Source organism: Lathamus discolor, chromosome 20 (genome assembly GCF_037157495.1).
Source record: "Lathamus discolor isolate bLatDis1 chromosome 20, bLatDis1.hap1, whole genome shotgun sequence".
Taxonomy (NCBI): domain Eukaryota; kingdom Metazoa; phylum Chordata; class Aves; order Psittaciformes; family Psittacidae; genus Lathamus; species Lathamus discolor.
Genome location: NC_088903.1, coordinates 4,008,461 through 4,031,460, shown reverse-complemented (window position 1 = coordinate 4,031,460; position 23,000 = coordinate 4,008,461). Strand labels below are relative to the sequence as shown.

At 57.1% G+C, this 23,000-nt stretch overlaps 1 protein-coding gene across 1 annotated transcript; it reads left to right on the top strand.

Annotated features, from left to right (window-relative positions):
• Positions 1-13,377: 13,377 nt before the first annotated feature.
• LOC136023926 (keratin, type I cytoskeletal 14-like) lies at positions 13,378-18,408 on the top strand. The gene is made up of 8 exons (XM_065698940.1): positions 13,378-13,970; positions 15,331-15,413; positions 15,961-16,117; positions 16,623-16,784; positions 16,873-16,998; positions 17,108-17,328; positions 17,794-17,816; positions 18,147-18,408. The coding sequence occupies exons 1-8, from the start codon at positions 13,461-13,463 to the stop codon at positions 18,242-18,244; spliced, it is 1,380 nt and encodes a 459-aa protein (XP_065555012.1). The 5' UTR covers positions 13,378-13,460; the 3' UTR covers positions 18,245-18,408.
• Positions 18,409-23,000: the final 4,592 nt, after the last annotated feature.

The following is a 23,000-nucleotide window of genomic DNA, read 5'->3' as shown; positions in this document are numbered from 1 at the left end:
CGGCATGGAGCAAAGCTGGCATGGGAGCAGCGATCCCAGGGGCTGGGAAGGGTGGGAGCAGCCCGGGAGCCAGCTCTTGTGCCCAGCTCCGGACACCAGCAGCATGTTCAGCTCTGCCCGGCCTTGCTCTGCCCATGGGGCTGCCAGAGGTTTGTACCGAGGCAGATCCAGGCTTGGGGTCAGGCTAGTCTGGGCACTGCAGGCTCCAGCAGCTCCGTGTGTGTCTGGTGGAGGGCAGAGACTTGGTGACCCCTGTGCATGGGCCACGCTGTCCCCAGAGACAACTCTGGGCCCTGTGGCTGCTTCCCCCTCGTTCAGTGCCTGGGACCGTGTCCAAACGCCTTCCTGCAGTGCAGGGCCCAGAGCAGGCAGCCAGGGCAGCTCGAGGAGCCGCGCAGGGGAAGCCAGGACAGGGCTCTGCGTTCAGGCTCTCCCGATGCAGGATGGGAGCGTGGTGCTGAGGATCAGAGCCTCGGCACCGGGCAGAGGCAGGGATCGCCGCAGCTCGGCCTGTTCGCACACGCCAGCAAATGTGCTTTTGCCAGGCACGTCCTGCGTTTCCTTCCCCCATGGGAAGGGGCGAAGGTGCCAGGCTCAGCTCCCACTGCCTGGAGCTGGGTGGCACGAGGAGGGGTCCACAGTACAAGGCACGGGGTCCAGAGGGGATGTAACTCCTCTCCCGCTGCTCCTGCCCTGCTCGGCTCCATCCCACTGCCCTCGAGCAGTGGGGCAGGGGCACTGTGGCCATCCTGCTCTGCAGCCCCCGGCGGAGCCGGGCAGCATCACCCACCCCGGAGGGAGCTCCCTGCTCCGTGCCAGGAGAGACCCTGGGAAGGGGCTTTGCTGGAAGTCTTGTGGCCAGGCAGAGCCCTGCTGAGCCATGTGGGAGCTCACCACTAGCACCAGCACTGGTGACACCCAGAGACACAGGGCAGCCCAGTCTGGGCCCTTTCCTGCCCTGCTGGGTGCCTGGCTATGGGGACACCCTGAATGCACTGGGAAAAGCCACAAGACCCCCCTGTCCTGGGTGCCTGCACGCATGGCCCTGCGCTGCCAATGCTGCCTGGCACAACAGGGATCAGAGTCCCCCGTTACGGCACGGCAAGGACAGGAGGAAAGAGCTTTGCTGTGCTGCTCTCACATGCATCTGGCAGGCTCCAAGGCCCATGAGAGCAGCAGCCCCTTCCCTCTGCAGAGCACTGCCCCATGCATCTCAGCCCTGAGGGTTACCCCCCGCTCAAGCCAAGGGAGGAACCCGCCCTACCCTGCAAGCAGCCCTGCTCAGGCCCCCGACCCTTCCCTGCGTGACAGAGGACACGGGGCTGAATCTGCCCCTCACCGACCGGGGGTAAAGGCACAGGAGGTTTCTGGGGTAAGAGCAGCAGCGATGGCGAGCACGAGGCAGAGCCCAGAGCCCCCACTCTGCTGACTTGAGCAGAGAGAAGGGGCAGGTCAGGCCAAACACCTGGGTCAGCATCTGCCTCGCTCCAAGCTGGCGTTTCACTTACAAGGCAAAACCCGAAGGGGTGTGGGCAGGTCCCTGCCCCACGGCCGGGCGTGCTCATCCCTGCCTGCGCGCATCAGCTCCCCCAGGGCCAAACACTGGCGGCCGCCCAGCGCCGCCTCCTCCCTCGGCGCTGCCTCTTGCAAAACCCTTGGCTGCGGCACCCGGCCGGGACAGGAGCCAGGAGCAGGACTTGGGGTCCTGGTGCCCTGGCACCCAGAACCCAGACATGAACGGGGATGGGGTGGCCACCAGGAAGGGGGAGCTCTGCGGGCACAGCCCCGCAGGTTGCAGTGGCGGGGGGGCTCTTGTGTGGGGGTGCCTGAGGTCCTCCTGGGCACTGTGGCTGCTGGAGACACAACTCCAGTCTGCTGCCATGTTCTGCCTGGCCCTCCTGTGCCCATTTGTGCTGCCCGGGGCTCTCTGGGCACCCTGAGGGTGCAGGAGCAGCTCTTTCGCTCGCCCCATGGTGCTGGGCAGCACAGAGCTGTTCTGGCCCCTCATTTCAGCAGCCAGCATATGCTGGCCTGAGACAGGGGAAAGGGGGCAGGCTGTGCCTTGGGGTCCAGCTGGAAAACATCTCAGCCTCATCCCCTTCTTCTGGTTACGAGATTCAGGCCTCCCGCAGCAGCAGCACCCCAGAGATGACACCAGGGATGAACCCTCCCCAGGGGACCGTGAGTCCCCCCCAGTTCCCCCACCAAGGCATCGGCAGGCAGCACTGCTGTGAGAGCGCTGCTCAGCCACCGTGTCCTTGGCTTCCCGACAGCCACTGTGCTCGCCCCACGGAATGAGGCTGCCCTGGAAAACCAGGTCAAGATGGAGCCGTGGCCTTTCTGCAAGTGGCTGTGCCGCAGATGTTGCTGCGCTGGTGCCATGGGCTTAGCCTTGTGTTGGCTGGGAGGCACAGCCATGGTGGCTGGTCTGGCGTGGGGCAGGAAGGGCTGGTGGATGGAGCAGGTTTGGGGGCACAGGGAAGCTCAGGGCCCGGATGCTCAAGTTCATGTTGGCTCTGAGGCCGCAGCACCCAGCATGGCTCTCACCAGGCTGGGGCCAGGTTTGAGTGAAGCCCCATGAGGCTGAGGTCAGAGATAGGGACGCTGCCCCGCTCCGTGCTGCCCATCGCTCTCCTGCTCCAGCGCAGCTCAATTTCACCCTTTGCCTTTGCTCCTTGAACAGGGGCAGGCATAAATACCCACCGCAGCATTCCCTGCTCGGGGGGGGTCTCTCTGAGCCCGTGCCCTTGCTGGAAGCAAACACAACACAGGGGGCCAGGGGCAGGAGCCCCCTCGGGGCTGGGGCAATGGGGTGCCTCGTGGCTGCGTCAGGCGGTGCTGGGTGCTGACGCAGCCGCGTCGTGCCGCGGCTTGCCCCCACGCCCAGCGCCACGCTGTGATTACCGAGGTGGGTCCTGCGCGTTCCCATCGCCAGAGTCACGGCCGCGCCCCGGCCGGGTGCGCCGCAGCCTGCTCCTGCTTGCAAAACACCTCGCGCTTGGCACCGTGCTGGTGCCGCCCGTTCCCAGCAGCTCCCGGAGCAGGGGAGGCCAAAATGGGCCATTTCCCCCCCGCACCGCCCAGGCTCAGGACATGGCAAAGCCGATGCTCCAGACCGCAGCAGCGTCGGTCATCAGGGTCCCAGCGGGGAGGGGCTGCAGGCAGGGACCCGCAGTGTGAGCGTGGGACAGCGCATGGAGCGCATGGAGCCCCAGCTCCCAGGCCCCACGCTGCAGGACACAAAGGGCTTGCTGCCTGGCTGGCAGTGCCACGTGCCACACTGGTGTGGCTGCGGTGACCATGTGCCACGCTGCCCTCACTGCTGCGAACCATGTTCCTGGTCTTGCCAATTGGCCATGGAGCTGTGCGGGGCAGGAGCCTCACTGCAGTGACGCTCACGTTACTGTTGTTGCAGCACACACCAGCCCAGGCCAGCAGCAGGACAGCAGTCCTGGCCTCCCAGTGATCCCACCACAGTGGGCTCGATGCTGGAGCACTGGCACAGGGTGGGAGACATGGCAGCGGTGGGAGCAGGCGGCTCTGGCAAGGGCTGTGCTGGGGGAACCGGCTGCCTGCGTGTCTCCATGTTCACTGGGTTCAGGGGAGAGCACAGGGAACAGGAGGGATGTGGGTCCTTCCCTGCTGATTTAGCAGCCAGGAAGGATGGGATGTGACCAAAGGGGCTCGGCGGGTCCAGCCCTGTCTGATTTGGGGAGCGCTGGTTGCCTGCTGCTGTGTGCAGACAGAAGTGCCCTGAGCAGACATGGACCCTTTGGCCCAGTGAGTCCCCTGATTCTCCTCATCCCTCACAACAGCCCCAGACCCAAGCCCTGTGTCCTGACAGTCACTGGGGAGCCGTCCCCAGCGAAGGCGAAGGTGAAGGAGCTGGCTGGCCACCGCGAGGCTCCATCTCTCAGGGCACCGCTGCAAAACCCCCCCAGCTTCTGGCCACCACAACCCACAGCCTCTGACCCCTGCGGGAGCGCAGCCAGGACCGAAGGCACCAACCAGACCTCCTTGGAGCTCCCGGGGCAGCAGGACAGGGGATGGGGCTGTCTGCAACACCCAGGACAATCCCAAGATGGGGCAGCAGGAGCCCCTTTGTCCTGAGCCCCCCCGGTCCCCACGCAGGGCTGGGGCTGGCAGCGCGGGTGGAAAATAATTTCTCAGGAACTGGCTGATGGTGAAAGCTGTTTCCAGGCGTGTCCCAGGAGGAATGCAAATCCTCTGGAGTCCTCCTCAACCTGTAATTAGCTGACAGACAAGTTTCAGCTTGGCGCTGGGCCGCCCAAGCTGCGGGCGTGGGAGTGCAGGGGTGACGCAGGCGCGTTCCTGCAGCACACATCCCTCCTGTCCCTGCAGCACACATCCCTCCTGTCCCTGCAGCACACCTCCCCTCCTGTCCCTGCAGCACACACGTCCCCTCCTGTCCCTGCAGCACACCTCCCCTCCTGTCCCTGCAGCACACATCCCTCCTGTCCCTGCAGCACACATCCCTCCTGTCCCTGCAGCACACATCCCCTCCTGTCCCTGCAGCACACATCCCTCCTGTCCCTGCAGCACACATCCCCTCCTGTCCCTGCAGCACACACCCCTCCTGTCCCTGCAGCACACGTCCCCTCCTGTCCCTGCAGCACACATCCCTCCTGTTCCTGCAGCACACATCCCTCCTGTCCCTGCAGCACACATCCCTCCTGTCCCTGCAGCACACCTCCCCTCCTGTCCCTGCAGCACACACGTCCCCTCCTGTCCCTGCAGCACACCTCCCCTCCTGTCCCTGCAGCACACATCCCTCCTGTCCCTGCAGCACACATCCCTCCTGTCCCTGCAGCACACATCCCCTCCTGTCCCTGCAGCACACATCCCTCCTGTCCCTGCAGCACACATCCCCTCCTGTCCCTGCAGCACACACCCCTCCTGTCCCTGCAGCACACGTCCCCTCCTGTCCCTGCAGCACACATCCCTCCTGTTCCTGCAGCACACATCCCTCCTGTCCCTGCAGCACACATCCCTCCTGTTCCTGCAGCACACATCCCTCCTGTCCCTGCAGCACATGTCCCTCGTGTCCCTGCAGCACACATCCCTCCTGTCCCTGCAGCACACATCCCTCCTGTCCCTGCAGCACACATCCCTCCTGTTCACTGACTCACAGCGTGCAGTGGGCTCAGGCAGGTGTGGGGCCCCCTGTGTCCTCCAGCCTGGCAGTCCCACGGGGTGACCCCACACTGCGCTGCCCCACTCGGAGCACAGAGCCTTCTCCATGCGGAGCAGGCAGTGTCCCAGCCCTGGAGTCTCAGCAGACCCAGGACAAAGGTGCCTCCCTGGCTCTGTGGGATGGGTCTGGCCATGCAGGACACAGGCTGGGCTGCAGCCCGGCCTGTGCCCCGAGCATCCTCACCCTCACCAGCTGTGCAGGCACCATCCCCATGATGTTGCCAGGGGGGCAGTGGGCATATTTCTGGCAGCTGTGAGCCTGCAGATGCCAAAGAGCCTCAGCTTGTGGGGCTGTTAAAACAATAAGGGTCATTGCATGGGGCTGACAGTGTCTGGTGCACCTCAGGGGAGGCCTGTGCAGCCGACAGCCAGAACAAGTACACAGAGGCTGCCTCACGCCCCTGACACGGGTTGGGGCTGGGGGCTCAGGGTGAGCATGCTGAGGGCATGCCCAGAGCAGCATCACTTGGGAAGGAGCCCTGTGCTGCTCCCGCACACCACAGCTGGGTCTCTGCATGCTCACACTGCAGGCATGCAGCGGTTGGGGTCGGCAACAGCCAGGGTGCCCAAGCACCTTGGAGCAGCGAGTGGTGCCATCTGTGGCTACAGCCCAGAACTCCCTACAGACATGCGGGCACCCTCGCGTGCACACCCTTGCACACTCCTTCACGTTCGCCTCCTTCCCTCCCCACCCAGGAAGGGCGAGGGCCCAGCTCTGCTGGCAGGAGGCGGGTGCCAGCTCAGCACCAAGTGCGGTGATCTGGTGGCTCTGCCTGTGCCGGGAGTGGGCGCAGTACTGCCTGCAAGGCTGCATGGTGTGGAGCTGCACAGTGTGGAGCTGCACAGTGTGGGGCTGCACGGTGTGGGGCTGCTGGGGAGCACCAAGAGGGCAGGACCCCAGGGCTTGGCTGTGACCAGCACTGAAGGGTGCGTCTGGCCCCGGTGTGATGCACCCGTGGTGTGGTGACCGTGCCCTGCCTTGCTGCAAGGTTCTGGCCCCGCACACAGCAGGAGTCCAGTGCGGGGAGCAGCATCTCGCAGCAAGGCAGGCAATGGGTGCCCACGAAGTACACCCGGCACCCTCTAGCACAGCCGAGCACCTCCCCGCGCTCCCCAGCACCCACTTTACACAGACCTGAACACCCCAGCGCATCCCAGAACTCCCCTGCATCCTCTGCTGCACCTGCACCTCCCTGAAGCTCCCAGTGCCCCCCTGAAAACCGCATCCCCCCCGCACAGTCGCTGTCACGCCGCGCCGCCTGCCGCCAGCAGAGGGCGCCCGTGCGCAGCGGTTGCGCTCCCCAGCGCCGCCCTGCGGATCCCGGCAGAGCCCGGGGACGGTCCCGAGGGGGAGCGGTGCACCGGGACCACCGCGGCTCCCGCCGGCCAAGCAGCCCCGGCCACGCATCCCCCGGCCATGCATCCCCCGGCCATGCATCCCCAGCCATGCATCCCCGGCCATGCATCCCCCGGCCATGCATCCCCAGCCATGCATCCCCCAGCCATGCATCCCCAGCCATGCATCCCAGGCCATGCATCCCCCGGCCATGCATCCCCGGCCATGCAGCCCCAGCCATGCATCCCCAGCCATGCATCCCCAGCCATGCATCCCCCGGCCATGCAGCCCCAGCCATGCATCCCCGGCCATGCATCCCCCGGCCATGCATCCCCAGCCATGCATCCCCAGCCACGCATCCCCGGCCATGCATCCCCCGGCCATGCATCCCCAGCCATGCATCCCCGGCTATGCATCCCCCGGCCATGCAGCCCCAGCCATGCATCCCCAGCCATGCATCCCCCGGCCATGCAGCCCCGCTCCTGTGCCATGGTGCCATGAAAGGCGGATGAAGCTCAGCCCTGGCATGTGCTCCTCCCTGCAGTGAGTGGTTGAGCGCAGTTATTTGGATTAAAAACAAATAATAACAGAGGCAGGAGCCGCTCCCGACGCTGCGGCTCGCAATTACTGTTACACATCGGGCGCTCCAGGCAGGAGGCAGCCGGCGCTGCACCAGGCCCGGGCAGGCAGCACCGGCTGCGCTTTGAACTCGGGCAGAAAACCATTAGCGCAGCCCGGGCCGTCAGCCAGGGCCGCTGCGGGCACGGCACCCCGCGGGTGCTGCGCGGGGGAGCGCGGGGCCCAGTCCTCGGGGGAAGCCGCGGATGGGCGGCGGCAGCGCTGGGGCTGGTTGGTGGGCGCAGGCGGCTCCAGTGTTGTCAATGGCCTCAGAAGGCTTCCTGCCGGGTAGGGATGGACGAGCGGGCACGTAATGACCGTGGTGCGGGAAGCTGCCCAGCACAGTGGCTCCGTCCCTTCCGCACAGCCACAGGGGAGTCCTGGGAGCTCCCCCCACGCGATGTCCTGCCATGGGCACAAGGTGATGGGCACAGCGGGAGCCTCGCCGCCTTCTCACAGGCGAGATCCATTGCAAACATCAGCCCTCACGTGGCAACACACAGGGAGTTGGGAGGGGTAAATCCTGCCAGAGGGGCCACCTCGAAGGCCTCCTCCAGAGGGGACCAAGCTAAGAGCCAGGGTCCCACTTGGAGAGGGGCTTCTGCCTGGGAGAGTGCCAGGAAAGCACAGTTTATGGGGACCGTTCCCATTGCTTGTGCCCATTGTCCCGTGGCATCAGGGCTGTGTGTGCAGGATGAGCCTGCACAGAGGCCAGGATGAGCCCTGGAAGTGGGAGGGTACTAAAAGCCATCAGAAGCTGTCACGGGGCTGGTGGACTCCCTGTCATCAACCCTGGCTTTGGCACATCCACCCAGGCTTCTTCGGAATGACTGGCCAGGAGGAAGATGCAATTCCTGCCCTTCTGCAGGCATGAGTGTCTCCAGTCTGATTCAGTACCTGCCTCACCCCACTGCCAGCGACACGGGTGTCCCCAAGCCAGGATTCCCATCAGTGGCTTGGAGACCTGGCCTGGAGTCACTGTAGGTGCAGTGTGTGTGGGCAGTGAATGGATGCGGGAGCTGCTGTTTGCCTGCCGTCAGCATGGGAAAGTATGTGTGCAACTCCCTGCCTGCTCTGCCGGGCGCAGTGAGGGGAGAGGAATGAGCAGACAGGGTGTGATTGTATTTCCACACTGATGGAATGAGACATGAGGAGATGCAAGAGCTGCTTGCTATCTGGAAGACAGACACTGACAAAACAACGTGGGAAACTCCGAAGGTTGGAGTTGGCTGTGGAGATAGAGCTGAAGTAATTCATGATAGCTTGGGAGTTTGGCTCTGCTCAGACACAAAAGATGCTCACAGAATCCCAGACTGGTTGTGTTTGAAGGGATGCCTAAAGCTCCTCCAGCTCCAACCCCTGCCACGGGCAGGGACACCTTCCACTGGAGCAGCTTGCTCCAAGCCCCTGTGTCCAACCTGGCCTTGAGCACTGCCAGGGATGGGGCAGCCACAGCTTCTCTGGGCACCCTGTGCCAGCGCCTCAGCACCTCCACAGGGAAGAGCTTCTGCCTAAGAGCTCATCTCAGTCTCCCATGTTTGGTCTGGAATACTGATGCTTGCTGGAATGGGTTCCTCATTCGAGCCAGGCTTTGGAGACAAGACTGTGATTGAAAACTGTTCAGTGTCTATCGGTAGAAGTGCAGCAGACAGCAGTGCTCAGAGAGCTGCCAGCACTGCAGGAGGTCACAGCTCCTGGATGGCTGCGAGGATGGGTAACTGCAACTGGGCCAGGGGGAAGAGCTTGAAGGATCTGTTTAAACACTGTCTAGTGCCAGCCAGGTCTGTGATCCCTGCAGCAGAGCAGAGATAACCACACTGCTCTGCACTGCCCAGCCATGGCTGAGCTGCTCCCACAGCCAAGTGAACCGGCTGCACTCGCAGCTGATTCACTGGGTATCACTCCCGTAAGGGGAGCTCCTTGGCACACCTTGTGCCGAAATGGGCAGAGCGGGTCCCGGGCCGCAGAGCAGGTCTGAGCTCCAGCAAGGTACTGATGGAGGCGGCTTCTGAAGCACCAGCTCACACAGGGCCAGGCCTTTGCCTGATGCTCTGCAAACAGGTTGCAGGTTGGGCCATCATGGAAGAAGCATCACCCTCTTCCACATTCACCAACAGAAGTTCAGGTTAGATGTAAGGAAGAAGTTCTTTACTGTGAGGGTGGTGAGGCACTGGAACAGGCTGCCCAACGAAGTAGCAAATGCCCCATCCCTGGCAGTGTTCAAGGCCAGGTTGGACAGAGCCTTGGGTGACACGTGTGAGACACCCCTGCCCATGGAACTGGATGCTCCAACCCAAACCATTCTGTGATTTTAAGAGGAGAAAAGGGCTTGTTGAGGACCCAGCATGGCCCTGATCCAGCACTGCCAATGGAGGCTGCCTGCCAGGTCCCACAGGAAAAGCAAGGTCTGGCTTTGCCAGTGCAGGACCCAGTTTGAGCCCAGAGAAGGACAAATGAGTCCCTCCCCTTCTCTCCAAGCAGCCCTTCACCCTCCTGCTCTGTCACTGCCTCCCCTTTGTACAGCTGCAGGAGACCTGGCTGTGCTGCCTGTCTCCTGCACCCTGCTGGCATCCCAGTGGGCAGGAGGGGTCAGACAGGGTGAGCATCGCCCATCACCCTGCCTCTGGGCCCAGCCGTGGCTGCACTCGCTGAGCTCCTGATGGCCACTTGCCCTGAGCCTGCCCCACAGGAGTTTCCATTGCACACACACCATTGAGTTTCCTTTAATGGTAAGAGATCTAGGATTGCTTTCCTCCAGATACCGGGGGGTCTGTCAGGACACGTCCTAGCAGATGATAATCAGCAGCTGAGATAGAAGCAAAGACAGCATATTTCACTCCACGCCTTGATATATTTGCTACCCATTTTGGTGTTGTTCAAACCTTCAGAGCGAACCTGTCAGCAGGGGTAAAGCCAGTGCCTGACATTCCTTACAGGCAGCAGACATCTCTCCCAGGGTTGCATCCTTCAGCTGGTTTCTGCTGAGCTGTGAACTGCTGTAAGAGGCACTGGGGAGAAGCTGGCCCCCAGGGAAACCCAGTGATTTCTAATTAGCTCCTATTCATGACATTAAAGCACAATTAAGTGCTATTGTTTGAGGGAAATGCACCACACTGGCCTGGCCTTTTCTCACCACCCTCACCACAAGGGGTTACTGCGGGTGCTGCCTGTCCACTCCTAACGTATAATTCCATTCACTTCCCTTCCTATGAGAGTTCAGCTCTTCCTTTCCTCCTGCAGCACAGCAGAGGCAGAGATAGCATCTACGGCATGCTGCTTGTTGGAACAGCCTCTGATACCATCTCCTGCGCATTATGATGCGTTTTGTTGGGGTTTTTAAGATTTATCTCAAGGGAATTTATTGCGGGTGAGTGTTTCAGCAGAGCCTGGGAGCCTGAATTCTTCTGGTAACATAAAATAGCTGAAGTGGGGCATGTTCCTCTCTACAACCCTGCCCTGTCGAGCCAGTGCAAGGGGAACTCTGCTGAGGGTTTCTCACTTCAGAGCAGGGCTGGTTTGGGGATTGTTGCTCAGGAGCTCAGCCGTAGGTCAGGGGTAAAGCTGAGCAGCAAGAACATCCATTGGGAAAGACCAGAAAAAGCTGATATTGCAGGACAACCTCCAGATCTCCTCTTGGGCTCCTGTGCCAGCTGTAATAAGAGAGCTCAAATGTGGGCTGAGGTTGTGAGAATACAGAGAGAAAAGCCCTAAATCCAGGGATTCCCTACCTGTGGGCCTGTGGCGGGGCTTTGCCTCATTTCAGGGCAGTTGTCACCTTCAGGCTGTCTTTAACTTGGTCTAAAACATGGGGGCAACCGGAGCAGGAGGACAGAGCTCACAGCACAGTTTCTGGTCCACGTGAGGGGCTCACAGCCAACATGGGAATTGCCTGGAGCAGGTTTGCTAGAGCAAACATGAGCAAAGCAAGCACGTCTGGAAGAGCCCGGAGCAGGGGTGGCCAAGGGATGGCTCCCGAGCAGAGCTCCCACAAGGTGGCTGTTGGGCAATGCTGTACCCCCCACCACGGAGGGCAGCAGGCCAGGCTGCCCCAGGACTGTGCTGGAAGCCTGGCACAGGCAGCTGCAGGCTCTGCCCTTTGCCAGCGGTGGGGTGCTCGACATCCCCCCCATTCCCCAGCTCACTGAGGGATGGGGCACGTGCACATCCCAAATCCCAAGAGTTTGCAGCTTGCAGAGGGGTCAAGAATCCAAATCTGAAGCCAACCAGGTCTGAGGCAGCGCTGCCCAGAGCCTAGAGCCCTCCACTCAGAGGTCTCTTTCTGGTTAAGCTTCTTCCTTGGTGGCCACCCAGGAAGATCACACCACCCCTCCTGGAGCTGCTAAAGAAAGAGAACGTGACTCCCTATTAAGTCCTTGAGATCTAACAGTGATGTAGATAAAGCGCTGTTGTTATTGTGTCCTTCAGGGAACAGATGAAAGCAGGGAGGCACTATGAATTACCAAGGGTGAGGCTCTGGGAACATCTTAGCAACTCCAAAACCAGTTAAGTGCATTAGAATGTGAAAACAGCCAGAAGGGCCTGGGGAAGGAAGGAGATCACAACAGGAGAGTGAACACAAAAGGCTTCCTAATCCCTATAACTCTTTCACTACCTCACAGGCACCTCTGCTAAAAGAAAACATAACTCCTCTTATCCGAGGCTGACATGGCTGGAGCCAGGCAGGCCGGGCTGGGCGTGCGCTTTCCACTGAGCACTTCAGCAGTAAAGGGATTGGTTTTTCCCAACAAAGAACACAACAGAGCAGTGTCTCCTTTCCTGGTTTCTGTTGCCTTTTTCACGCTAATACCTGTCCGGCTGCATCACTCTAATCACTGTGCTCAATCCCTTAATAACCCGGTGCAGGCGTGGCTATGGGGTGGCTGCGCTGCCTAATTCTGCACATATCCTCTGCATTGTCCTGTTGAAACTCTGCTTTGCAGGTGCCCACAGCGCTCTAACCCCTCACTACTCCATGTCTTGCAATATGTCCCCAACATAAGAAGGACATGGAGCTGTTGGAGCAAGTCCAGAGGAGGCCACGAGGATGCTCAGGGGCTGGAGCAGCTCCTGTATGGAGCCAGGCTGAGAACACTGGGGCTGTTCAGCCTGGAGAAGAGAAGCTGCGTGGAGACCTCAGAGCAGCCTCCAGTATCTGAAGGGGGCTACAAGGATGCTGGAGAGGGGCTCTTCATCAGGGACTGCAGTGACAGGACAAGGGGTGATGGGTTCAGACTGAAACAGGGGAAGTTCAGGTTAGATCTAAGGCAGAAGCTCTTCCCTGTGAGGGTGCTGAGGCGCTGGCACAGGGTGCCCAGAGGAGCTGTGGCTGCCCCATCCCTGGCAGTGCTCAAGGCCAGGTTGGACACAGGGGCTTGGAGCAAGCTGCTCCAGTGGAAGGGGTCCCTGCCCGTGGCAGGGGCTGGAACTGGGTGAGCTTTAGGGTCCCTTCCAACCCAAACCGTTCTATGATTCTAAGTCACCGACTGCTGCAGTGGAGTTCCCAGGATGTGATGCAGCAAAGCAAATACTGGGAAACATCAGACACCTGCCTTTTAAACTGAGTGAAACCCCCGGTTGTGGGGACTTTCCAGGCTCTGTAGAGATTCACCCCAGACAAGTATGCAAGCAAAAATTACTCAAGTTTCTTTTCTTTTGAGCTACGAGATTTCTGCCAAAGGTAGTATCAGAGCATAAATACCGCCAGGTCTGTGCTTGCCCTGGGACAGAGGTCCTGACGGGAAAACGTCCATCTGGCTTTGCACTGGCCCATATGAAGTTTATGGATTTGCCGAGCTCTTAAGTCAGCAGCTTTCATTGGCTTCAGACTCCTTAAAAGAGCAAATAAATAGATTTGTAGATTTTTAACTATATAAGGCACTCGCAGGCGACTTGGCATGACAGAGGATTCACTTGTGTTACTTCATTTAGGAGCAGGGGGGTGGAGCTGGAGCGAGCACCTCTGCGTCTCAGGTGCAACAGTGGAATGCTAAAACATAGCCATGAGCGAGGAGCCTTGGGTCTGAGTCACGCCGGGTGCTGGGAACCCCAGCGGAAGGAGCGGATCCTCCGTACGCTGGTGCTTCCAGTGGGATGTGACAAAAGACATGAAATCAGGCAGAGAGAAATGATGATTCTGGAATTTGGCTCTGGCTGTCACGGGTGACGAAAAGCACCGGCAACGCCTCCTGCCCGGGCTATAAAGGGCTCCAGGCCAGGGGGGAGCCAGCACTCGCTGCCTGCGCTGCCGAGCCTCTGCCTCTCTGCAGCCCTACAGCCTCCAGCAGCCTTCGCCATGAGCACCACTGTCAGGCAGTACTCCTCCTCCATGTCCCTCAAGGGGCCCGGGGGCCTGGGTGGAGGCTCCACCAGGCTCTCCTCCGTGCGGGGGGGCACCGGAGGCTACAGAGCCCCCAGCGTCCACGGAGGCTCCAGCAGCTACTCTGTCTCTTCCCGCATGGTCTCAGGCTTCGGGGGTGGCTATGGGGGCAGCTACTGCAGCAGCGTAGGAGGGGGCCTCGGCGCTGGCTTTGGGGGCAGCTATGGGGCTGGCTTTGGGGCTGGCCTTGGAGCCGGCTTTGGAGCTGGCTTTGGAGCTGGCGATGGCATCCTCCATGCTGGCGAGAAGGAGACGATGCAGAACCTCAACGACCGCCTGGCTGTCTACCTGGACAAAGTGCGTGCCCTGGAGGAGGCCAACACCGACCTGGAGGTCAAGATCAGGGAATGGTACAAGAAACAGGCGCCTGGTCCCGAGCGTGACTACAGCCCCTACTACAGGACCATCGAGGAGCTCAGGAACAAGGTAGGATGCTGTGATTAACAGTGGGATGTCTGTTATCAGGAAGGAAGCAGGAACACCGACTGCTACCTGTGTAATTAGAAGCACTAACTAGGTCATAAAAAGTGTCTGAGATGCACATGCAGATTGCCAGGCTGGAGGTTCAGAGATGTCTCAATGTCAGCTTTTGATTACATCCCTCAGGATGGAACAAACAGCAGTTTTCACTGGAAGAAGCAGACGTAAAAGGACGTAATGCAGAAGTGAAGAATAAGAGACAAGTCTGCATTGATAATGATTGGTTTGGGGCAGTTAAAATGAATGTTCAGGGCAAGCTGTAGGTGTGGGCAGGCTGTGAAACATTGCTGTCATATTGGGAAACATCCATCAAAGCATTTGCAAACTTGCTTTAGCTCCTTAGTACTGAGGTGATTTAGATGCTAAAGAGAAAAAAGACCTGACCCATAATGAACTTGTTGCCTCCTTTTGGTAGCCCCTGCCCCAGGACCAGGCTTGATGCAAACCCATCCACCCAGGCAGCCCTGGAGGGATCCCTCTTGGATCCCACCACCCCATTTGGAGAAAATACTCCAGAGTTGACTTTGTTCTCCTCTGTTAGTGCTCATGTATGAATTGTCCCCAGTAAACATGAAGGAGGGCAAAGTACAGCTTGAGCTGCAGGAGTGCTGGCAAAAGGTGCAGGGAATCCATTTTCCTTCCCTCTCCTTTGCCCCATAACCAACGACCTCCCAGACTCTGACCTGAATCTTCTCCCAGGGTGGATTATTTGCTCCTGGCTTTGTAATACAAAACCCCAGAAGATGCAGGCACTTCCTCACTGCCTTGTTCTCCATTTCTGCAGTCAACAAGTCAGAAGCACCCCAGACCAGGACAGGTTGGACAGGGCTTGGAGCAAGCTGCTCTAGTGGAAAGTGTCCTGCCTGTGGCAGGGGGTTGGAACTGGATGAGCTTTGAGGTCCCTTCCAACCCAACCCATTCCATGCTCCTATGATGCTCTGAAACACCCTGCTGGTCCATCTGTCCTGCCTGCTGCGCATGAGGAGCAGGTGGCTTCTCCTTGACCCTTTGCATCACCAGCACCCACAGGGGAACAAAAGCCACCATCAGATCTCACCCACCTTACATGCCCTCATGCTGTCTTTTGAAATACTTCCTGACAGATTCTTGGGAAGAGAGGTCCCAGAGTAACCAGCCCCTTCCTGCAGCCAGTCTCAGCTGTGCCTCACTTGCCCTGATTCAATACCCACTTCTGCTAAGGGAACTATTCCTCTCCTGATGCTCTCACTTGTGTTCCATCTCTTGCTAAGCCAGGAGAAGTTCCTGACACTCATTCAGTGCTTGTTCTTTATCCTCCACCCTCCAGGTCCTGGTGGCCACAGTGGACAATGCTAACCTGCTCCTGCAGATTGACAACGCCAGGCTGACAGCTGATGACTTCAGGACCAAGTAAGCCACTTTTCCTGGAAAAATGGAACAAAGTCTGCAGAGGCGTTTGATGAAACGAGGAGAAAATCCCGTCCAACCCCCAGAAAGGGAGTATGGAAAGAAAGCCTTCAAAATGAAGGTGTAATTTCCAAAGCAGATGGTTATCTAACACTTACAGGCCCTTAGGGATTGTTTTGTTTCCATCCAAAACTTCACTGGATGGAAACTTTTATTGCCACTGCTTGTCCCTCTGTGGTACAGCCTCTCCTGTGCAGAGAACGTTGACTATGCTTCCACTGAGCATTTAACTTGGGTGTGCATAGCTCAGCAAAGCCCAGCCCCAGTAACAAAGCCCACTGACACCAGGGGCAAAGTGATGTTACAGGCTCAGATGGACACTGGTTTATCAGTTGTTCGCTAGCATTCACCATCAGAAGGGTGTCCAGGGGTCAGGCAGTATTGCCACGATGCCAGCAGCAGCATGGAAGGAGTGAACAACAAACCCAAGTGCTCTGTCCCCAGCTGGGCAAGTTTCTGTGCAGCTCTTCTGATGTTCCTGTCCCCGCAGGTTTGAGACGGAGCAGGCTCTGCGCCTGAGTGTGGAGGCCGACATCAACGGCCTGCGCAGGGTCCTGGATGAGCTGACCCTGGCCAGAGCTGACCTGGAGATGCAGATCGAGAACCTGAAGGAAGAGCTGGCCTACCTCAAGAAGAACCACGAGGAGGTGAGCACAGAGCCCGGCTCAGAAAATTCCTCCCTGGGCCCAGAAATACAAGGCCTTTAAGACTATCCTGAGTTTGGAATTGCTGGGAGGGAAATGAGAAGTGCTGGTAAGGAAGTAGGGATGATTTGCTCTGGGTAACAGCATCCTCTCCAGACCCTGTATAAAATCCATGCAGCACTTGTCATTTCAGGAATGTCCACTGTAGCTGTTAGAGATGTATTAAAATCCTAGCAGCTTCAGGCCTGGAAGATCTGTCTCCTGAGAAATGGAGCCAGCTCCAGGCTCTGATTTATTATCTAACAAATTAACTCAAGTGGAGATTTATTAAAAATTTGGATTCTTTGATTTCTCACTGTGGAGCAAAGGCTCCAAATCATTCCTGTTGATCTCCCTCTGGAACACCCATGGAAGGATGCTACCCTTCCTGGAGAACTCTGTCTTGAGAAGAACATCTTTATATGCTGGTGGCTGGGTTGCATGAAGATGTGTTTCTCTTTTGTGCCAGGAGATGAATGCCCTGCGCGGGCAGGTGGGTGGCGAGATCAGCGTGGAGATGGATGCTGCTCCTGGAATCGACCTCACCAAGATCCTGGCTGAGATGCGGGAGCAGTACGAGAGCCTGGCGGACAAGAACCGCCGGGATGCTGAGCAGTGGTTCTTCAGCAAGGTGAGCTGCCCGACGCCGGGCAGTGGGGCTGGGGCTGTGCCGCTCACCGGTGCTCTAACGGCACGGCTCTGGCTGTGCCTTGCTGCAGACGGAAGAGCTGAACCGGGAGGTGGCCATCAACACGGAGCAGCTTCAGAGCGGCAAGACAGAGATCACAGAGCTGCGCCGCACCATCCAGAGCCTGGAGATCGACCTGCAGTCCCAGCTCAGCACGGTACGAGGGGTCAGGGGCACACGGGGCTGTGGGCAAGGGGACACATGGCTGCTCCCGTCCCTCCCGCTCCCCATTCCCCCCTGAACCCGTCCCTCTGCTCCACATGCAGAAAGCGGCACTGGAGAGCACCTTGGCTGACACAGAAGCCCGCTACGGCACCCAGCTGGCCCAGCTCCAGGGGCTCATCACCAGCGTGGAGGAGCAGCTGGCTGAGCTGCGGTGCGACATGGAGCGCCAGAACCAGGAGTACAGGGTCCTGCTGGACGTCAAATGCCGCCTGGAGCAGGAGATCGCCACGTACCGCCGGCTGCTGGAGGGCGAGGATGCCCAGTACGTAGAAGGGCTTTGCTTGGGAGGGCAGGAGATGGGAATTAGTGAAGGAAATAGAAAACAAACTACCTGCATTCCCTGAGGATCCTGTGAGCCCCTCTCCTGACACGTGGCATGCAACAGGGTCTCCCTTTTCAGTCATACAAGTCTAGAACAGCCCAGGGCTTATCACAGCGCTGTAGTATCCCTAGGATCCATCCCCGTCCCTCCAGTGTCTGTGTGATCCTGGGGAAGGAGCAGGTACCAGTGCTGCTCATTGCAGCTGCCTTTGTGTCTGAGTCACTCTGGCACACGTTTCCTTCTCATTTCCTTCCTTACCATTTTGACACTAGGCCCTTCTCAGAGGCATTTTAATCACATGCTGGTACAAGAAGAAAAGGCGGGGGGTAAATAATGATTTTGTCTTAGAGACTACCCACCTTTTCCCTTTTTTCTGACCACTCTTTCTCTTTTCTCCTCCTGTAGCATGTCTTCCCACCTGAAAGAAGGTAAGAACATGTCTTGGCTGAAGCACTGACCACAAAGAGCTCTGTCACGTCCTTAGTGACCTTCTTAGCACAGTCTTTTTACTAAGTTGCTGAAATCACTGTTTCATTACGTTTTCAAAACGTGAATCGACACAAACCACTGATGATTTACCAAAACATGTTTCAGAAGTTCCTCTGTGCAGAATGAAACTGTGTAATGAAGCGTGTAGGGGGAGGAATGCGGTGGTGATGTTGGGTTTCTGAGGCAGTTGTTGGTAATAACGCGGAGATCTTTAAGACGCTTTCTCCTTGGATGCCTGTAAATAACGGCTCCCTCCTTCTCCACTGCAGTGCCGGTCACCACCCGTCAGATCCGCACAATCTTTGAGGAAGTCCAGGATGGGAAGGTGATCTCCTCTCGCGAGCAGATCACCCAGGCAGCCCACTGAGGAGGCTGCAGGCTCGCTGCAGACCTCGCCCAGCAAAGCCAAAGGAGATTCCAGCTTCTGTGCTCCGGCTCTGAGATCACAAAAAGCAGCTTCTCTTTTCTCACATCCACTCCCTTTCCCCCTTTCTCACAGCACTTAGGAAGCAAATAAAGCTTTTCTTCACACTCATGAAAACCTGGCTCCTGTCTTGGTGCTCTGAAGAGCTGGGCTGTCCCACTGCTGGAGCTATAGGACAAAGCTCCTCTCTGGAGAGAGGAATATTGTCTGTCTTTGGTACCCAGACAGTGGGGCCAGTCACCTACACTGCTATCATACCAGAGCCGTGGCTGCTCAGCAAAGACAGCTGATGTGGTGGAAGTCTAGAAAAGGACCGATTACATGGGTCACGGGAGGCGGAACTTTGACAGTCTGTGGGTACCCTCAGATGTGGCACGATGGCTTGCAGGTTGGGCAAAGTGCCCCTTCCGCGGTTGCAGTGGATGGCAACAGCAGAGCTGAAGCTTTGAACTTGGAGAGCCCGAGCAAGGTGAACAAAACCCAGGCCACACAGACAGGACCCTGCCAAGGATTCCCTTCCCTGCTCTGCTCGGCAGTTCCCGTGTTAAACAGCTTTGGGGTAACATGAATTAAGCAGAGAGGTGGCAGGATGTGCTGGCTGATACCCCTCCAAAAGTACAACCTCAGCTCAGTTTAATTCTCACTCCCAAAGGCATTGCTAAAGGGTGAGGAAACGAGTGCTGGTGAGTGCTGGGTATGGTCTATCCAAGCAAAGAGATGGAAAGTCTCCCAGGCTGCTGGGGCTGGTCCTGGCGCAGCAGCTCGCGCTGCCGTCAGCCGGCCCAGCCGTTCCTTGAAAGCCAGTTCAGACACATTCTTGGCTGGATTCCACCCCAGTTATTACTTCATAAATCCAGCTCCTAAATCAATGGGATGATTCAGGGAAACACCACTGAAATGTGCACAAGAACACAGCTGGCCACAGCACTTTAAGACCCATGTCCAGATAATCCGCCTGAATTTTATGGGCTGATAACAGAGAATTCTTTGGGGGGTTTTAAACATTGAAAGGCTCCCTGCAATGCATCACCCACAACACGAGCTGCGACAGCCCAGTGCATGGGCTTGAGCTCTGTGCAGTGTCAGTGGGGGCTGTATGCCCCTACGTGTGAAGAGCAGATCCCCAGTGATCCTCAGCCATCCCACACCGAGCCACCTCTGAGCACTGCACACTCGACTTGTGGTAAACACGGCTTTGGTTCTGAAGCTTACCACTGACCAGCAGTGATCTCGTTTCCACCCACATTCCACCAAAGGACATGTAAACACGGCCCAGTGGTCAGGAGAACGGCTCCCACTGCTCGGCTGCTGCACACCCTCATGGTGCAGCCTGGACAGGCACAATTCCTGACCCGAGGCACTTCCAGGCACTGTCCCTGCAGTGCTATGGACTGTGCTGCCTCTGCTCCTAACGCCTTGAAGGAGGGAGCCCTGCACATCCCAGAGTCTCTCCCCAGGCTCCAGTGTGGAGCAGCCCAAGTTGAGATGCCTGGGAAGGGCAAGGACAGACTCAGCCAGGGCTCCCCAGGTCACCTCTTAGGGACGCACTGTTCTCCCCATGGGTGCTGCAGGGACCATCAGCACCTCTTGCAGCTCCCCTCCAAGAGCCACCTTTGCAACACCCACCGTGGGGATGCTAAAGGTACCCTACTGGAATTCTTCCTCCATGGCTTTCTCCCGGAAAAGTCCAGGCACACCGGTGTTGCTATAGAACCAACTAACACTTTGCTAACAAAATCCTGGTTTAATTACTTTTGGTACTGCAAGTGGGGAGTCAGGTGTGGAAAATACATCTTGATTCTTTCCTGCCTTAAGCATTCATAATTAGGCCTGTCTTTAAGAAGCTGCTGAGGAGGGAGCTGCAGGTGCTGGCTTATGCAGACAGGCAGCGGCAGCTTGAGGCAGGTTTCAGAAAGTGGTATTTTATCCCAGAAAGACGGTTTGACTCTCAGGCTGCACTGAGATAACCGGACATAAAAGACCAGTAGAAAGAAGCACCAAGGCGTGGCTTTTCAGATTGTCCTAGGGAACCTTCCTATGATAACGCGATACCAGGGCACATTTTATAAGCTCATTAAAATAAGCAGAGAGAGATTTTGGTGCGGGTAGTTTCATCTACCAGATCTACTGATACGTATGTTTGGAGCCAGAGCTTCACCTCCGCTTTCCTCTTGAAGTAAGGCAGAATTGCATGTTCAGCCGTCAATGTGCCACCATGAAATCACTGTTATGCCACAGAACCGCCATTCTGATTTTGAAATGTATAAAGAAGAGGCTCAGAGTGTGCATGTACTCATGAAACAGAGGCAGAATCTGAGTTAATAGTCAGCCTTTTACTTGAAAGAGAGTGTGATACAAACAACATGCAGTCATTTGTGGTTGTCTTCAATGGGAGGTCATGGAAATCGTGTCTTAGAATTTTTCATGTGGTTTTAAGTCTTAATTAACACTTCATGACTTTAATTGCTGCCTTGTGGTATTATCAACATAGCGCAGATGTTTTGAGCAATGTGTATTTTTATGACACAGCAGTTAAATAGGAAACAAAAGATAAAAGAAAAGGCAATTTCATGTAAAGGATGAATATAGAATCATAGAATTATAGAATCCTAGACTGGTGTGGGTTGGAAAGGACCTTAAAGCTCCTCCAGCTCCAACCCCTGCCATGGGCAGGGACCCCTTCCACTGGAGCAGCTTGCTCCAAGCCCCTGTGTCCAACCTGGCCTTGAGCACTGCCAGGGATGGGGCAGCCACAGCTTCTCTGGGCACCCTGTGCCAGCGCCTCAGCACCCTCACAGGGAAAAGCTTCTGCCTAAGGGGTCATCTCAGTCTCCCCTCGGGCAGGTTCAAGCCATTCCCCCTTGTCCTGTCACTGCTGTTAACCTTGGATATTGTGACAGTTACTCTTCCTACAGCTGACCAGTGGGGAGACGATCGCTCCTGCTGGCTGGCTGGTCCGAAAGCCCTTGCCCAGGTCAAGGTCTGGGCTTCACAAGGGCTCTGTGCTGGTTTTGTCACTGACATTCCCCTTTCTCTGTGCCACTGACACACTCTGCCAGGACAGCCCACAAGTTCTGCCCCTTTGCATCACCCAGGTGAAGGTGAGGAAATGCAGACGGGAACGTGTGCTCCTTGGAGCTGCTGAGCTGTTCCCATCGGCACCGGGGAGGACGAGCAGGGAGTGGGTGCCCGCAGGCTCCATGCTCCATCCCCTCGCACTCATGTGACAAGAAGATGCTGTTGCCAAGAGACTGAACCCATCCTCTGGCCAGAGCAAACACAGCCGAGATTCCAGCTCTCCAGGTCTCCAAGTTGTACAGACTTGTCTCTATTCATGGCCAACTCCTGATATTCCCAGGACTCCTGTATCATTTCCAGCTTTCTTCAGATAAAGTGGAGGGAGTCGTGCCCTTTAAAGCTACTTAGAAATGTACCTTTGCTGCTTATTTCCATGTTCTTTCCCCCCTCCTTTGGCAAATGATCTAAGGCAGAACTTGGCTGTTGGGAAGGGGCTGTTGGGGCCTGTCTGTGAAGACAGTCAAACGATTCACCATGTACACACTTGAGAAATATCTTCTCCTCCACACCCTGCATTACTAGCTAGTGACACTTGAGATGTGGTTTCTGCCCGTGACGCAGGTCAGTGCAGACAGTAGCCAGAGGAGCTTGACCATGCTGTGTGCGCCCATTCTTTGAGCCGTTTTGCTCCTCAGAGGCAACCGGTGTCTCTCCTGCAGCTCCATTTACATGGGAGCTGAAAAATCCAAACTCACACTGAAGTTTGTCCTCCCTGGCCACACCTGAAATGTTCATCACAGAAAGTATCATCAGCATTAGCTGCTAAGCTTTGTCACTGTCTGTGCTCTTGTTCACTGTGCTTAGAGAGCAGGAGCTTTGTTCTTTACATCCTTTATCTACTGTATGCTTTTCCACATTATTTCCTGGAGCATCTCATAGGTTTTAACTCATGCCAGCCAGTAGCCATACCCTGCCTTCTTGAATGGTCTGCTGGGCTCTCATTCACAAAGAACACCACAAAACATCCACTGCCTATTGCCTTTTCATATTCCTCCACTCTTGGGTGGTCTCTGAAGCAAACTGAAGAACTGGATGAGCCCTGAAGCATGAACTCCCTTTTCATTGCTTTTTCAGTACAGAACATCCCTCTCCCTGTGGATCAAAGAGCGGACAGGTCTTTCCAGGACTGGTAGCCAAGTTCCTTCTAGCACCGCTGTACTCACAGGATGGTGATGTACATTCAGGGCTTCACGACACAGTGGTTGTCCCTGCATGTGTGCTGTGTATAAAGCCTAAATAGAGACAGGAACTGTAGTAACTGGGACAAAAAGACACAGTAAAAGGTGCTAAATTCCTCTATTAAAGCACTGCCTCAGTAGCTGTTTCAGAGCTAACAGTACAAAGCAGTATTAAAATGTAGCCCTGAGCAAGGAGCCTCCTCCTTTGAATCACACCTGAGTATTTACTTGGAAACGGAAGAAGCATAAAGACGCCCTTTGTGAGATAAAACATTTCTATTGGAATACGACAAAAAGCATCAACAGAACAAAGGAAAAATGATGATTCTGGAAGTTGGCTCAGATTTTCGGAGTGATGAAAATCATCGGGAATGCAAGAGGAAAAAAAAGCACCGGCAACGCCTCCTGCCCGGGCTATAAAGGGCTCCAGGCCAGGGGGGAGC

What these genes read in the sequence shown, in the direction of transcription:
- LOC136023926 (XM_065698940.1), top strand. Translation starts at nt 13,461, where the DNA reads ATGAGCACCACTGTCAGGCAGTACTCCTCCTCCATGTCCCTCAAGGGG. An exon ending in GCTGATGACTTCAGGACCAA is followed by an intron (nt 15,414 to 15,960) that starts GTAAGCCACTTT and finishes CTGTCCCCGCAG; the next exon opens with GTTTGAGACGGAGCAGGCTC. An exon ending in GTCTTCCCACCTGAAAGAAG is followed by an intron (nt 17,817 to 18,146) that starts GTAAGAACATGT and finishes TCTCCACTGCAG; the next exon opens with TGCCGGTCACCACCCGTCAG.